The 15,589-nt window shown below is 38.1% G+C and overlaps 1 protein-coding gene across 49 annotated transcripts in view; it reads left to right on the forward strand.

Annotated features, from left to right (window-relative positions):
• The window catches only part of CAMTA1 (calmodulin binding transcription activator 1), a 966,581-nt gene that overhangs the window by 946,755 nt on the left and 4,237 nt on the right, over window positions 1-15,589 (forward strand). For 24 of the 49 annotated variants that reach the window (XM_035252890.3, XM_035252902.3, XM_054236876.2 and 21 more), the window contains 4 exons: window positions 822-842; window positions 2,242-2,435; window positions 3,469-3,543; window positions 6,308-6,338. In XM_035252890.3, the coding sequence (XP_035108781.1) occupies window positions 822-842; window positions 2,242-2,435; window positions 3,469-3,543; window positions 6,308-6,338 (321 nt within the window). The remainder of the gene's footprint in view (window positions 1-821; window positions 843-2,241; window positions 2,436-3,468; window positions 3,544-6,307; window positions 6,339-15,589) is intronic. The other 25 variants (XM_035252892.3, XM_035252903.3, XM_035252898.3 and 22 more) reach the window with 3 other exon arrangements.

The following is a 15,589-nucleotide window of genomic DNA, read 5'->3' on the forward strand; positions in this document are numbered from 1 at the left end:
TTTTACTATTATTTGAAGTAAGCAGAATTTATTTCCAGATTACAGATGAAGAAGCTGAAGCTCAGAGAAATTACTATTGGGCCTTTTTCATCATCATGGTGGTTATAAAATAATAAAAATTGCCTAATGGAGTTTTGACTGGTTCACATGATAAAATTCAGGCCTGTCAGTAGATTCTAGAATCTTTTATTAGATTGTGCTTTAGGTAGTTCTGAAGTTTTATTTAAGGAATAATAGATTCTAATGTGTGTAATGGTCACATAGACATGGGGATTCTGTTACCTTGGGTTTGCTTCTGTTTCTGATATGGGTTGCTGTTTCCTCAAGCCTCTCTAGGATTAAGCCCCATGAATGGGGGTGGGGGGATGTCCTCGGCTTCGAGCCAGTTGAGTTCCTGATCCCAGAAAATGAAGGTTTATTGTGCAAACGCTGACACCACAGTGCCTGTAGCTGTATAGCAGGGAACCATACTGGCTTCTGTTCGGTGAGCAGGCTTCCCGGGAGCACAAGTGATACACAGAATGAAGGTTTCAAGCCTGTGATCACAACAGGTGTTGATTCCAAAATAAGAGTTCGTTTTTTCTTTAAAAAACAAAAATAAACAAACCCTCCCCAGAAAGTGTCATCTACAGCTAGGAAGACAGAAGGCATTATTTTTGGAAATAGTAACAACTATAAAACAAGTATTTTGGAAGACAGAAGGCGTTAATATAGCCAGGTTGCCTTTTTTTCTTGGTTGGGAGTTTGATTGATTCTGGTTTTTAATTTCATTATATTCAGCAATCTAACATTAATCTTGTATTTTCTGTTTTTCCCCCAAGCTGACATGGATAGCCTTGAAGGTAATGATACACCCAAGTCCTCTCACAAACCATTCCACCAGAGTCACAAACCTCACACCCATCACCAGCTACAGGGAGGGGCCATTCAGATGGCACCATCATGGAGTAAACATACTTGCCAGGCCACCTCAGCACAGCGCATCTATCCTCTGGGGACCACGTGGTTATTCAGGTGTAGCGGGTTTCAGCATTAAGAATTGGACATTTTCTGGCTGGTGTTAATCCATCTACGCCAGTTCCTGTGAACCCTGTGGCCACTAAGTAAAGACGCTTTTCCCAAAGTGCTTCACTGTGGCCCACTGGGTGTGAGTGTATAGTATGTACAGGTGGAGATGATGAAAACCACAGGGGCTCTGTAGGGTACAGCATTCTTGTCCTGAAAGACTTTCAGACCAGTGAAAAGATAAAGCAGGTCAGATAAGACCAAAGGAGATTCCTGCAGAAGGGTCCTGGTTCTTGGACAGTTCTGAGAAGTCAGTTTCCCTCCCTCATTTCACCTCCTCATACATCCAGAGATACAGTTAGGCAGATGCAGGGATTTTCTGGGGAATAGTTTTCCTTGCAATGGTAAATTGCCTTCTTAGAAGCAAAGGGCTTCGTTGCAACTTCTCATCCCTGGAGTCAGTCATATTCTGTTTTATTAGAAATTTGGACATAGCTTTTGAAGACCATGGAGAGGTCTATATTTTTGGAGCCTAGAGACTGATGTTGAGGAGAATTCACCCTGGGCTTTAATTCCTCACTTCTGTAGCTCTGCGGCAGGCTGGGTGGAGGGCTGCTGGCACTGCCTCCTAGGCCACCCACAGTTCTGTGACAGCCGTCCAGGTTTCGTGGCTTCACCACTGTGTGGTCTTACGAGTGTTCATCTTTTACAGGTTAAAATGGCTTAAAGGTGTCAGCGTTTCATGATAAGCCTTGTATTTGGGACCTTGCAACTCAGTCAGAAACTTGTCATGTGGAATGATAGAAATCAGGCTGACTGCTAAGTAGATTTGTGTATGGTGAGAATTGGGATGCATAAAAAAATTATTTTAGTGTTTCAAAACTAGATAGAAAATAGTAATTGGAAGGATTTAAAATTTACTTTTCAAATCTGTTTTTAGATTCATAAAGGTCTAAGGGTATTGCTATTAAAATTTTTCTCCAAGAAGGGCAAAATATTTCAATATTTTAGGGGAAGAAAGTATGTCAGAAGGCAACCCTTAAAGTAATATTTTACATTCTGGAAAGGTAGGTGTTAAGATTCCTAGTTTGCCTCTTTTGTGATTAAACCCCAAACAGAGAATGTGATCATAGAGGGAAAAGCATTTGCTCTTCTTCCCTTCCCGGTAAGCTCAGAGGACGCTGAGCCCTGTGGCCCCCGTTGTTACTGTGTCACTTGTTCTTGTTTCCCCTGCAGTATGCACTTTATAAAAAGATGACACAGGCTGCCATCCTTATCCAGAGCAAATTCCGAAGTTATTATGAACAAAAAAAATTCCAGCAGAGCCGACGGGCTGCTGTGCTGATCCAGAAGTACTACCGGAGTTATAAGAAATGTGGCAAAAGACGGCAGGCTCGCCGGACAGCTGTGATTGTACAACAGAAACTCAGGTGGGTGGAGAAGAGCCCGTGGAGGTAGAGCTCACTAGGGACGAGAACGCTGACTGCTTTGAAAGAATTGTCCTGGGATGACACTGGAGTCTGGGCCGGGCCTAAAGCATTGGCAGTCACTGTGTTCCAGAATGTTCTAGGTGTGGTGGCTGTATACTGACACCTGTGCTGAGTCTGGTTTTAACCCTTTCTCTACCTTTTGATGTTGCCACACAATTTTACCTTATACCAGAATTTGGCAGCACCAGTTTCTACTCAGAAGAGTAACACTCAATTATAGTAGCATAAGCTGTCTCCCGTTTAGAAAAAAAAGTAGAGCTTGCTGCCAGTGTTCAGCTCATTTTACATAAATGCGCTCTTTGAGGCTAAAACAAATCTGATTTTCAGTGTGAAAATAAAATATAAAAACTATTCTTGGAGTTACTTCTAAAGAGAACTTGTCTCTAATCCTAATGTAACTGAAATGTATATGACGCTACATTGGGATTAGAGACAAGTAAATTTGGGGCAAATGGGAAATGAATGAAACTGTAGAATCACTACATGTAAGACCTTGGAAGAGTAATTAGGGTTAAACCCTTCCATTTTAGAGAGTGTAATAAAAATGTTTAGCCAAGTAAAATACCTTGATGTCAACATTTAGAAAATACTCCAAAGAGTGTATCAACTCTGGTGAATGGCCCTCCAAATTAAGAAAGCCTCTCTGACGCCAGAATGCCTTTTGTGGCCAGATGAGCTCATAACGTATTGTGGACAAATAGTTAAGTGGCATTTTACTTTCAATTTTTATCAGCCTCTCTTGGAGCTAGGGGAGAGTGCTGGCACATGCCCTCCTTTCTGTTCTAGTGATGCCCAGACTCAATACTGTGAAAACAGCCTATGCCCTCATTCCTCTTCACATTGTATCAATCTTTAATGTATGCTGTTGGCTTTGCTACATGAAATGCTTAATTAAAAGTCCTCTGTCACTTCTGACAAGTTTTGCATATTGGACTTTACTCTTCTTGTGACAATAATATTCTGACTTTTTCAGGAGCAGTTTGCTAACCAAAAAGCAGGATCAAGCTGCTCGAAAAATAATGAGGTTTCTACGCCGCTGTCGCCACAGGTATACTCATCCTCGTTTGTACATTCTTCTCAGGGAGATTGATGAGGCTACCCTGGCCTTCTTAACCCTCAGTAACTCCGTAAAGCTAATCCCCCCACAGATAATCAGGGCAGATGTCCCAAATTACAGTAGGGTGGTAGAGCTCTTTAACTAGGGAACAAGTTACCACCCTTGGAACGCTGGTAACCATGTCAGACGATGCTGTTTGAACAATGGAGGTTCAAGCCTGTGTTTTTCTGTTTTAATTTGGGTGTGAGGTCAACTTCGTCGGACTAGCTTTTAATTCTAAGTCTCTCTTTAAGCTGTGATTGATATAACTTTGCTCTAATCCTTTACTGTGCTAGCGGGTGTCCAAACAGAAAACAGTTTCTAATCTCAAAGAAAGGAAAGAAAACTATGAATTACAAACAAGTTTTTTCTGATATAGAATTTCCACTAAATAGCTGGTGCCCTCTGCTGGACATGTAATTGCTAACATGCTCTTTCAAACTATTTTAAAGCTGGTCGGTGATGAGGAACAGGAGAGATCACTGGAATGTTCAGGAAAAGAAAGATGTCTGAGATTATAGGCACATCTACAGTTAGTAGGAAATGGGGTCCTGTGGCCCCAGCGTTCCATGGGACACAGCATCTTCTCCTGGAGCTAAGCCAGAGGAATTTCTCTTTGTGCCTCAAATTTGAGCTTGCTTTATGAAGACTAGCTTTTCTACTTAGAGTTCGAGGACTGTGTTCTTTATTCAGGTTAATATTTCAGTCCGACGTGTGTAACTGCGGTGTCCGAGCTGGGTGCCGACAACCTTCCAAGTGGTTGGGTTGTTGCTGTGTGTCAGAAGCTGTCTAGTTTATAGTACCAGACGTGTAAGCAGGCTCTTTAATGTCTTATTTCCTCTTCCTATTCAATTATACCGAAAGTCCTAGTATTCATATTTAATTGGAGTCCTCGGAGGTTTCATTTTGCTTTAGTTTTTCTTATTCCTACAACCATCTGATTGCTAGCTTTGAAAATATCTTGCCTTTAAGACTTAATAGGCTTAATGGGTTATTTGTACTTTTACTTAAATTAACAAAAAAAATTTGTGTGACCATAGAAGGAAACATGCACAGCCACTGCATTAACATCGTAAAAACTTTAAAAACAGCATTCACTAGGATAGATGGTTTTCTTCACCTGGAATGCCATGTAGAAGCTAATGTGCACTCGCCCTGGGCCTCAGCAACATTTGCTTTCCACCATGCAAGGCTGGGAGGTTTTTCACCATTATAGCTCATGAGTAACATACCAATGTCAGTACTCTGACACAGGAAGTCCTGTTAGGAAACACATCCCCAAAATGGGTGTGGCTATAAGATCATGAAATTAATTCTGCAAGCCTTACCAAAGGCGGCCTCTTTTCTTTATTATTCACTTATCCCTTTTACTTAGCAGGGGACTTAGGAGCAAATAGAGTAGCTGATTTTCTTCCTTTGGTGAACATACCAAAGACTCACCTGGGCCCTTTTTCTTACATTCTCACATATGTTTACAGTTCCTCCTCCCTTTTCCTCTTACATCTGCAAAATCAAAAGCCTTAGGAAGGCCCTATCTAGCTCTGAAACCAATAGATTTTGGCCACTTTGAGCAGAATCACATCTTCTTTTGTGACACGGTGGCTTATACTTTCCAGATAGATTTTATTTTCAAGAAAATTACCTTAACACTGCTTTTCTCTAGGCCACTTCAGACAAACCAGAAGGTCCACAAGTTAAGTTGTGCCAGACTTTCTGGTTTCTTCTAGTCCGATCCTCAAACTTTGACTGTCTGTGTGGGTAATGCATCCTTGGTGACTGTGAGCAAAACTGCGTGAGGTCCTCCACTCTTCTTCCTTTTGTGTTTGCCAAAGCTGTGTCCTGTGTTTACTTTGAGAGAGTTAAGAGAAAGAGATACTTAAAGAAAATGTAAATTCATGAAAGGTTGCCTCACAAAGTAAGCTGAACAAAGGAGTCTTTTCACTTTTGTTTTTAGAGTTCTCTTTCTGTAAAGTGGTAGAGAAAAATTTCATGAAGATTTTTGCCTTCCTTAAGTTTATATTTTAATGGGTAATAACCTCATAAGATGGATAACAAGAAAGTGCATTATGAAGAGAACATAGATATGGGCTCTGGATTTCTGTGCATTAATTGAAATGAAATAAAAAATGTTACTGGCTCTTTACTCAACCATTTACAGTTCAGATGTTAGAAAAATAGGCAAATTTTAATAACCTTGGCATATACTGACTAAGATCAGTATTCACTTCCCATTTCTGTATATTCAATTAATATATTCAATTAAGGACCTTGAAGAAATCCTGAAAATCTATCCTGGAAGTTTGTTTTAAACTCGTATTTTCCTTAGGATGTGTGTAATCCTATTTTCATTCAGGGTTGAGTTATTTAATGTTATTTTAAAAGAAACTATCATGTCTGTTGTCCCCTAGAAGCATTAAAATCTATATTAAGGTAGAAAACCTCATATGATACTCTCTCAAAAAGGTAGGTAGATAGTAGCTTCGGGAATCAGTCAGAAGTATCCCATTTCTAAGTCATATGACTCCAATTTTTTAAGACTTAAATTGGTGAATTTTCTACCTACTCATTTCACATACCCCACCATCACTCTCCTTTCCTTTCTTTCCAAAAAAGAAACCACTTTATACTCTTTTTCGTTGAAATAAAGCTATTTATAAGATTTCTGTTGTGACCCTCACATGCTAATAGCTCTCTGGTGTTGTTTTACTGTCTAAAGCCCCCTGGTGGACCATAGGCTGTACAAAAGGGTGAGTTTAGCTGCCTGCTAGCCAGTTTCTCTTCTCTTCCATTTTCAATATTTTGCTTTTTGCTTGCTTGCATGGGGCTGCAGCCTAGGTATGCCAGTAAGTTTCACATCCATTTTGAATGAAATCAAATTAAATAAAAACTAACCCTAATTACTAACACTGCTGTTTTATACAACAGGAGAGCAGTCACATACATTAAATGTACAAATGCATGAGTGAGTAAAAGGGAGGGCCGCTGGAAGGCACTGCAGGGTATGCCGAGGATGCAGTGGAGCAAGCCTCCAGGATGAAAACATGGCTGGTGGGCCACGGCCACAGCCAAATAAGGCTGTGTTAAGATGAAAACATTCAGCAGGTGGCTCTTTATGAGTAAGATAATTTGCCACATGAAGTTTTCTCAACGGCTACTTTGTCAAAATTTCCAAAGCAAGGAGGCTTACTAGGAGGTGGTACTAGGGTTGTTGTTTTCTAAACAAATCTATTTCTTATTGAGAATGGTTGTTTCCCTATACCCTGCTCTATACTTTCATTTTCTAAATCTCTCCCTCCCTGGTGCTATGAGGTAAGTCAGTGTACAAAGCTGCCCTTTGAGAACAAACCCAGGACATTCATTATAAAATAACAAGTGAACTAGAATCCCAGCACTTGATGGTAATGCTGAATAATGAAAATGTGGTATAAAGTGTCTTAAATATTTATATTCTGTATAACAGTTAAGAGTAGAGATTCCAATAGGCTTTGAATCTTAAAGAAATTACAGTGAGTAGTTTTAGTTCCTGAGATTTTAGAATATGATGCTAATTTGTAAGCAGGGCAAGACGCAAAAGTCTCCCAGAGGCAACTATAAGGTGTTTGAGTTATGATAAAAGATGTAGTGTCAGAAAACCAGTTTTTCAAAGCCAGGAATACGCCAGGTACAATGGCTCATGCCTATAATCCCAGCACTTTGGGAGGCTGAGGTGGGAGGATAGCTTGAGCCCAGGAGTTCAGTGCCAGCCTGGGCAACATAAGGGAGACTCCATCTCTACAAAACATATAAAATTAACCAGGCATGGTGGGGCATGCCTGTAGTCCCAGCTACTTGGGAGGCTGAGGTGGGAGGATCATGTAAGCCTGAGAGATCAAGGTTGCAGTGAGCTGTGATCACACCAGTGCACTCCATCCTGGGCAACAGAGCGACACCCTGTCTCAAAAAAAAGGTTGGCAGGGGGCAGGAATAGAATTCATCAGAATCTAATTAAATGAATTTAGATTAATTTGACAACTTGTTTCTTATATATATAATCTTGAGAGAAAATGAGTTGAAATTATAGCATGGGAATTATCTCTATCAACTCGACTATATTCAGTTCCCCCTCTTCTTAACCTTATGCTAATACTTTCTTTAGTCACCTTAAAGATTCTGAGAAAAGGTCATAGTTCAAAAAATCTTAAAACTGCTAATATTTCGGGAGATATTATTTCCCATCCAACTATACTAACAGTGATGCTAATCTTTATTATATTTTAACCCAGGGGTTAGCAAATGTCTTTTGAAAGCCCAGATAGTAAATACCTTAAGCTTTGTGGGCCATATAGTCTGTCCCAACTACTCAGTTATTTTGATGTAGCAGGAAAGCAGCCACAGACAACACATAAAGGAATAGCTGTGGCTGTGTTTTAATAAAACTTTATTTATACAAATAGACATTGGACTGGATTTTGGTCCACAAGTTGTAGTTTACCAACTTAATGATAGGCAAATTTAGTTTTTATAAGTTCTTCGTAATAATGACCTTAACCCTAGCTTTAAAAGCTGTGGTGGCTCATACCTGTAATGCTGGCACTTTGGGAGGCTGAGGCAGCCGGATCACTTGAGGTCAGGAGTTCGAGACCAGCCTGGCCAACATGGTGGAACCCCTTCTCTAATAAAAATACAAAAATTAGTTGGGCGTGGTGGCATGTGCAGGAGAATCCCTTGAACCCAGGAGGTAGAGGTTGCAGTGAGCCCAGATTGTGCCATGCACTCCAGCCTGGGTGACAGAGCAACACTCTGTCTCAAAAGGGGAAAAAATAAGCCTTAAAAGATTTTAAAGACTTGAAGCCTCATCTATTTATAACTATAAATAATTGCTAAAGGAAAATTTTGTCTTTTGGGGAAAAAAAGCAGCTATACTCCTATGTGAACTTAACTAATTAATCCTCTTTAGACTTAGGGAATTGTTCTCAATTAAAATATTCCGGGTCCCATGTGATAGAGCTGGCTCAGAGATGTTTGTTTTTGAAATGTAACAAAAAAAATAGAGGACAAAAATCTCCATTTCCTCCCCATTCCCTCTCACCCTTTGTATATACATAGATAATACTTCTTTCCATTAAAAAAAAAAAAAAAAAAACCTCCAAGAGAATAGATGCATGCCCTAATATTCAGTTTAACTAAAAGTTGCAGTATCTTGCATGTTATATGCAATTAATATCGCCTGCTGCAAGGACAGCATTTTACGGGAGGTGGTTGCTTATGCATTTTTGAAGCTTGTTTCTGGTGTGTTAATGACCATTTTTAAGAGCACATTTTCAGAAGGTGCTTTTTAATGGAAACCAGAGTCCCAACCTTCATTTCTGCCTGCTGCATTCTGTTATGAACTCCTAAAACTCCTACTCATGCATGGGAAGTTGGAATTTCATGACGCCCCTTATGCCTCATGACATCTACACAAGTTTGAGAGAGAAGGGCTGAGAAGCGTCCAGGTTCCTTCTGTCCTGGTGATATAAATATCTCTGTGCACCGCAGAACAGCGTATATATGGCTTTGTGTGATTACCAATAAGATCTTCTCTCCCTCGTTCTTCCATCAGAGAAGTCACAATGGCACTCCCTCTAACAATCCCCAAGTTGAAATTACTCTTGGAAGGCACAGCATTCTCTGAGGAAGATTTATAGTCCCGGAAATTATGTTAAAGAAGATGATATACTTATTTTGTTAATTTGTGAAGTGTGCCATATTTAAGACATTTATGGTTTATACACCGAAAGTAATATTTTCCCAGCTACTGGAGGCTGAGGTGAGAGGATTAGTTGAGCCAAGGAGATATAGGCTACAATGTGTCATGATTGTGCCACAGCACTCCAGCCTGGGCAACAGAGTGAGACCCTGTCAGAAAGAAAAGAAGAAAAGAAAAGAGAGAAAGAAAAGAAAAGGGAAGGAAAGGAAAAAAGGAAAGGAAGAAGGAAGAAAATTTGAAAACTTACAGAATTAAGTTTTAGGGACAGTATTCGTAAAACAGTAATAAGGAAGGAAGGAAGGAAATTTGAAAACTTACAGAATTACATTTTAGGGTATTTGTAAAACACTAATATTGACCCAAACTCCTACGTCAGTGGAGCAGAGGGAAATCTAAAAATGCGGAATTAAGACACAACGGATGAATTCCAGCAGCAGAGCAATCAGAAAATACCATTTGTGTCTTGAAATGTTTAGTCTTTGCTTTGAGGAAGGCTGAGCTAAAGCACCAAATATTTTTCACAGAGTACAGCTCATTTTTATCCCCTCTTTCCTTCAGGCATACTTCTTAATTTATCCAGTAGCTTAAAGTGAAATTAACAAACACTTGATACTGTCATCAGGGTTTGGGGTTTTTTGTTTTTGGGATTTTGTTTTGTTTTGTTTTGTTTTTTTGTATTTTTTTCTGTCTTGGACACAATAGCTGTATTTAGGAGAGAACTTTTGTTTTACACAAAGAGGTTATTTAAATGAACAAAAGTGATTTATCAGCAAATGACTGAAGGATTTTTACAGTTTTATAAACTTTTAAAGTACATATGCTGAAAATACACTTTCATTTGGTTTTTGAGTATATCTAACAGGATGTTATTCAGCTGCATAGGGAAAAACCAGGATACCTTGCATGTTAGCAAATAATTAAGTTATATAACATATTTATCCTTAAGATATTGAGACTTACTTGACCTAAAAACTAAAATGCCTCTTTTTCTAGGCAGAAAATGACTTTCCACTTCTCTAAGACATTTATTTTTTCTGGTTAGTAGAAAGTGTTCTCACAGATGAGAGAGAGCACTCTCTGAACACCAATCTCTAGGCAAAGTCCTTCTTTTCCTATGTGAGACAGTATTTCTGTGAGAAGACTATAAACTATAACAGTCACTACAGGTGTTACTAAAAGCAGTGGGAATTCTAGTATTTAAATAACCTGTTTCTTATAAACTGCTGGCCTAGTCACCTGTGTTCAGTAAAGGCAGGTGCAGCTATTTTACTGGAATAAAAACCTTAATTGGAGGAAGAAGAAATAACACTTTTTGGTCACATATTTTTAAACAACATATTTCTCTTTATTTGAGGACCGGGTTTCCAAACACTTTTGCCAGAAGCTGGTAAGTAGTGGTCTCAGCAGAGCAGCTCTTCCGTGCACTTCTCAGAACAGCTCCAGGTCATAGCTATACCAGGTCATTAACAAGTTCTGAAAGTTATGCTTACACTTTTGGCTGTGTTATGTACACTTTTATCCAAGGGACAGTTCTCTAACAATGCCGGGAAGTGCTGAGAAAAGTAAACAGTGCTCTAGGGTCAACAAACGTGTTCTCACACTTCCGTAGCCTTGAGGCGTAGTTTCCAAGTGACCCAGTGTGTTCATGAGAAGACGTGAACGTGGGATGTGTCATCGTGGATGTATTTTAAATCTCCAAAGTAATTTTGTCTCACTTGCCTCTTTTAGGAAATGAATATTTTTGGAACACAGTGGTGTGTGTTAAATTGCAGACAACATGCTCTGTGTCATTCTTACTGGGCCTCTCTGTCTTTTTTGTTTTGCAATCCAAATGAGATTTCTGGAAAATGGCAAGATCTCTCTTTTCCTAAATTCCCCACAAGCTATTGCAGCTCTCAGAGCAACAGGTAACTAATCAGAAAGCCGCATCCGCTGCCCTATTTTTGACGTCCAGCATTGCGAGAATATTCCCGCTGAACTCCACTGACTCATGAGACATTTCTCTGGCTGAGCATCACTGAGTGGATGTAAAGAAGCAGCTTTGCCTTACGCTTTACCCATGGAGCCATTGTTTGCTACAAGTTTCTGAACCAGGCCTACTTCATTGACTCATAAACGATCATTGGACGTCTGATGGAAGTAAACCCTGTGGGCTTTTGCTGGCTTTCAGTGCTGTTGCTTACATCACTTCAGTACATTACGATGCAACTTTTTGGGGAGGGGGAAATTGAGACTACAGCAGTATCCCAGAGTGGTGATTATTCTTAGCCTAGAATGCTTGGGAGATCCTGGGATTGTCTTTAATGTTAATAGTTGAATGGTCACAGGTCAGTCTTGCTATTCTAATTACTGCAAGTCTGAGCCAATAAGAGTTCGACTTTGCAAGTTACTGAGAGTTCAGAATGTGGCCATGCAGCTGTCTAGCCTGGCCCTGTGGAAGCTATAGCTTCTGTCCTGCATTGCCTCTATGAGTTCAGGGAAGACTGCTTTGCCTGTCTTCTGTGTAAGGGACTTTAGAAGTACAATTATAATGTTATTTTGGGTTTTTTTTGTTTTTTTTTTTTTTAGCTAACCTATACATTTTTAGTTTCAGTTCTTTCTTAGTCCTGAATGAGTCTAACAGTTGTAATTGCTTAAGAGAATCAAGTACTCAGTAACCCTTAGCTAAGTTTGTGTAACATGACAAAAGTTTATCACCCACCTGTGTTCTAAGTTCTATAGATATGGTGACCACAGGTCCTGGATTTTCAAGTCTAATTTCAGTTTCAAAAATTCTTGTCTCTATTTACCAAGTTTGTGTACTGTAAAATTTGCTTACAACATAGGTAATGTTAATGAAACCAGTTTAGTCCATTGATGTTGGTTTTGATCTATAAAATTGAATTTTTCCCTTTCACTGAATTTTTCAGTTGTTTTTACATAATGTGAACACAGCATTTGTAAGACAAATTAGTAACAAATGGATAGAAAACCATCTAATTCAATTTTTTTTTTTTTTTTTTTTTTTTTAAGACTAACAAGCAGCTCATGCCTGTAATCCCAGCACTTTTTGGGACTGAGGCAGGAGGACTGCTTGAGGCCAGGAGATCAAGACCTGCTTGGACAATATATTGAGATCCCCTGTTTGTAGACAAAAAATTTAAAAATTAGTCAGGTGTGGTGGGTGTGCCTGTAGTCCTAGCTACTTAAGAGGCTAAGGCTAAGGATCACTTGAGCCCAGAAATTCCAGGCCACAGTGAGCTGTGACTGTGCCACTGTACTCCAACCTGGGCAACCCTATCTCTAAATAAATAAATAAAATAAAAGCTAACAAGCAGGAATAATCATTATTACAAAAGCAGTACATACTAATTGTAGTGAATTCTGGAAATACATTATAGAGATAATAATGGTTAAAATTCTATTTTGTACCCTTCTTATTGGTAAAGATTTATTTTTAATTAACATCTGCCTAAATAATCATGTCCTTAACTAATAACAGGTGATTTCAAATTTAGCTATTTGAAACACTCTGATTTGAAACATCTATTTCTGAAAATTTGTTTGAAAATTCTAGTATATGTTATTCTAAATCACGTTGGCTACATAGTTTTGTTTCTTTGGAGGCAATATAACATTCAAACATTATTTTATCCAGTTGATGTTTGATTTAAAACAAAACAAAGATGGAGCACCACCGTCTCATCCTAATAATCTACCCTCAAGTAACATATAAAACTTCATTTATGATTTCACTAGGGCAGATAGTAAGCCTCTCAATTTCATGTTAACTTTCAGAGGTAAATTAACATTAATATGGTCTGTAAATTGCAAATTGGAGAATGAGACTAAAAATCTTCCTTGATTCTTAGACACATTCTTTTCACATGCTTTTTAGGATTCTAAATAATTGTGTTGTAAAATCAGTAAGTACATTTTGTGTGGGGGTCTTCCCCCACAAAGAATGTTTTTATTAATAAAATCAATATAGTATCTAATAAAAGATGACACCCTAGAATTGAGAAAATATAATTGTTAATTTCACTTCATACCATGGAAATTTTCCAAATGCATGTTTCTTATAAAGTATTTTGGAAAAAATAATAAAATATGATTTTTTAAAAAATTTCTGTTATCCTGGGAGAGGCAGTGGAATGTTGAAAGTATAGATTTGGAAGTCAGACAAACCTGGGCTCAAATCCCTGTTCTGCCATTTATTAACTGTATGAATGGGGGCAGATTACTTAATTCCTATAAATCTCAGGTTCTGCATCTACAAATTGGAGCTAATGGCAATTCTGTGAGGATTACATAAAGTAACATATTAAGTAAGCTGTATAGCTATTAGAATTTAATATGTGTTCTCTTTCATTTTTCCCTTTTTTTCTAATTCCTCCTTGAACAACTTTCTGTAAAAAAGTCTGTGCCATTTAAGTCATTTTGATGTCATTTATAATGCTATTATTCTATGACAACTTTATTAGGAAGCTAAGAACTAAATTCTTCACTTTAACTCAGGAATTGTGAAAGCCTAGAAAATATATCTGAAAATTGCAGTGTTCTCATTTTTCCCACGTAGATATTGTGTGTGGACATGCACCTCTCCTTAACTTAGTGGCCTGTGACACTGTTACTAATTTCATAGCACACTATTTACATGGCAATCCTAAAACCTTATGAAAATTTAACTTTTTAATTAGTTCTGAAAGACACTAAAAAAAAAAAAAAACCGCAAAAACAAATGTGACCATTTTAACTAAAAGAAAAATGTTTTAAGGTATACCTACCCTGACCAGCTGATTATAGTTTCTTGGTATGAAACCACATAAAACATTTCTGGTTTATAATTCACTCTCATTTTTATTTCATCTCAATGATGAACTTAATATTTCTGAAGCATTCCTGTTCATTCTAGGAAAATGGTGAATATATAACATCTTTGTGTTTATGCTATCAGATTTTGAGTTCAGAATTCCTCAAATTCTAGACATCTCATCAGTGATGGAGTCACTGTTGCATATTTGTGAATGAGTTCTGTGCTAGTGCAGAAATAAAATGTAGCACTTGAAGTAGCATGCACACGTTGTGGTAATTCAGCAGTTAGGTCTGCACAAGTACAGATATTGCATGTCCAGAAGCAAAGTTGGCATCAGTGCATGCCTTGCATTTCCAGCCAAAGGGATGTTAGTATAGATATTGCATGTTTAAAAATTGAACAGACTATAGCATGTTTCAATTTTTAAAAAGTCATTTATTTATCAAGTATGCATGTCCAAAATTTAGGGACCTATAGTGATGTATAATTCTATACTGTAATATGACCCAAATTAATCCATGGTATATTTAACTATAAAATTTAAACTAAATGATATTTGGATCTACTTATGAACATAGCAATGTATTCTACCTGTACCTGTTAACAAAAAAAAAAAAAAAAAGATTCAATAGTTTTAGAGATACGCTGTCACTGTCATTTGTAAAAATCACACTAGGACCAAGCTAGGGCTTGCTGTATGTAGTAAGTAAATCAGACAAATAAGCAAGTTTTCAAATATTATAATTCTTTTTATTATTACTCATGATAACATCATAAAGCCTTTCTTCCAAAAGAGAGCATCTTCTCTATGAAGAGATTATATCAACTTTGCAGAATACTCAGAAATGATTCTGCTTGGAGTGGTAAATATGTTTTCTTAAATTGCTATTATAGCATATGTGCCATTCCAGACTCTCAACCTATTCAATATAGCAATAACTGATTACTGGTTTTTTTCACAATATTTTTTTCCTTCTTTATCAAGTGTTATCAAGTTTTCAAGTTTTGTCATCAAGTTTTACTTGAGCCTGGGCCTGGTGGCTAAAGCCTGTAATTCAAACACTTTGGGAGGCAGAGGCGGGTGGAACACTTGAGCTCAGGAGTTCAAGACCAGCCTAGCCAATGTGGCAAAACCTCATCTCTACTAAAAAAGCAAAATTAGCTGAGCGTGGTGGCACATGCCTGTAATTCCCAGCTACTGGGTAGACTGAGGCAGGAGAATCACTTGAACCCAAGAGGCAGAGGTTCCAGTGAGCTGAGATCACGTCACTGCACTCCAACCTGGGCAACAGAGTGAGACTCCATCTCAAAAAAAAAAAAAAAAAAAGTTTTACTTTACTAGTATAACTTAAGGTAACAGGAGAGACTCTTAGAGAATCAGAAAAATATATTTGAGATTATGGACCTCTATATAGCACCATGACAAATCCAACTTTTCCTGGTCATGCTGTTGCGGTAGAGTATGGGTGTCCTAA

Source organism: Callithrix jacchus, chromosome 7 (genome assembly GCF_049354715.1).
Source record: "Callithrix jacchus isolate 240 chromosome 7, calJac240_pri, whole genome shotgun sequence".
NCBI lineage: Eukaryota > Metazoa > Chordata > Mammalia > Primates > Cebidae > Callithrix > Callithrix jacchus.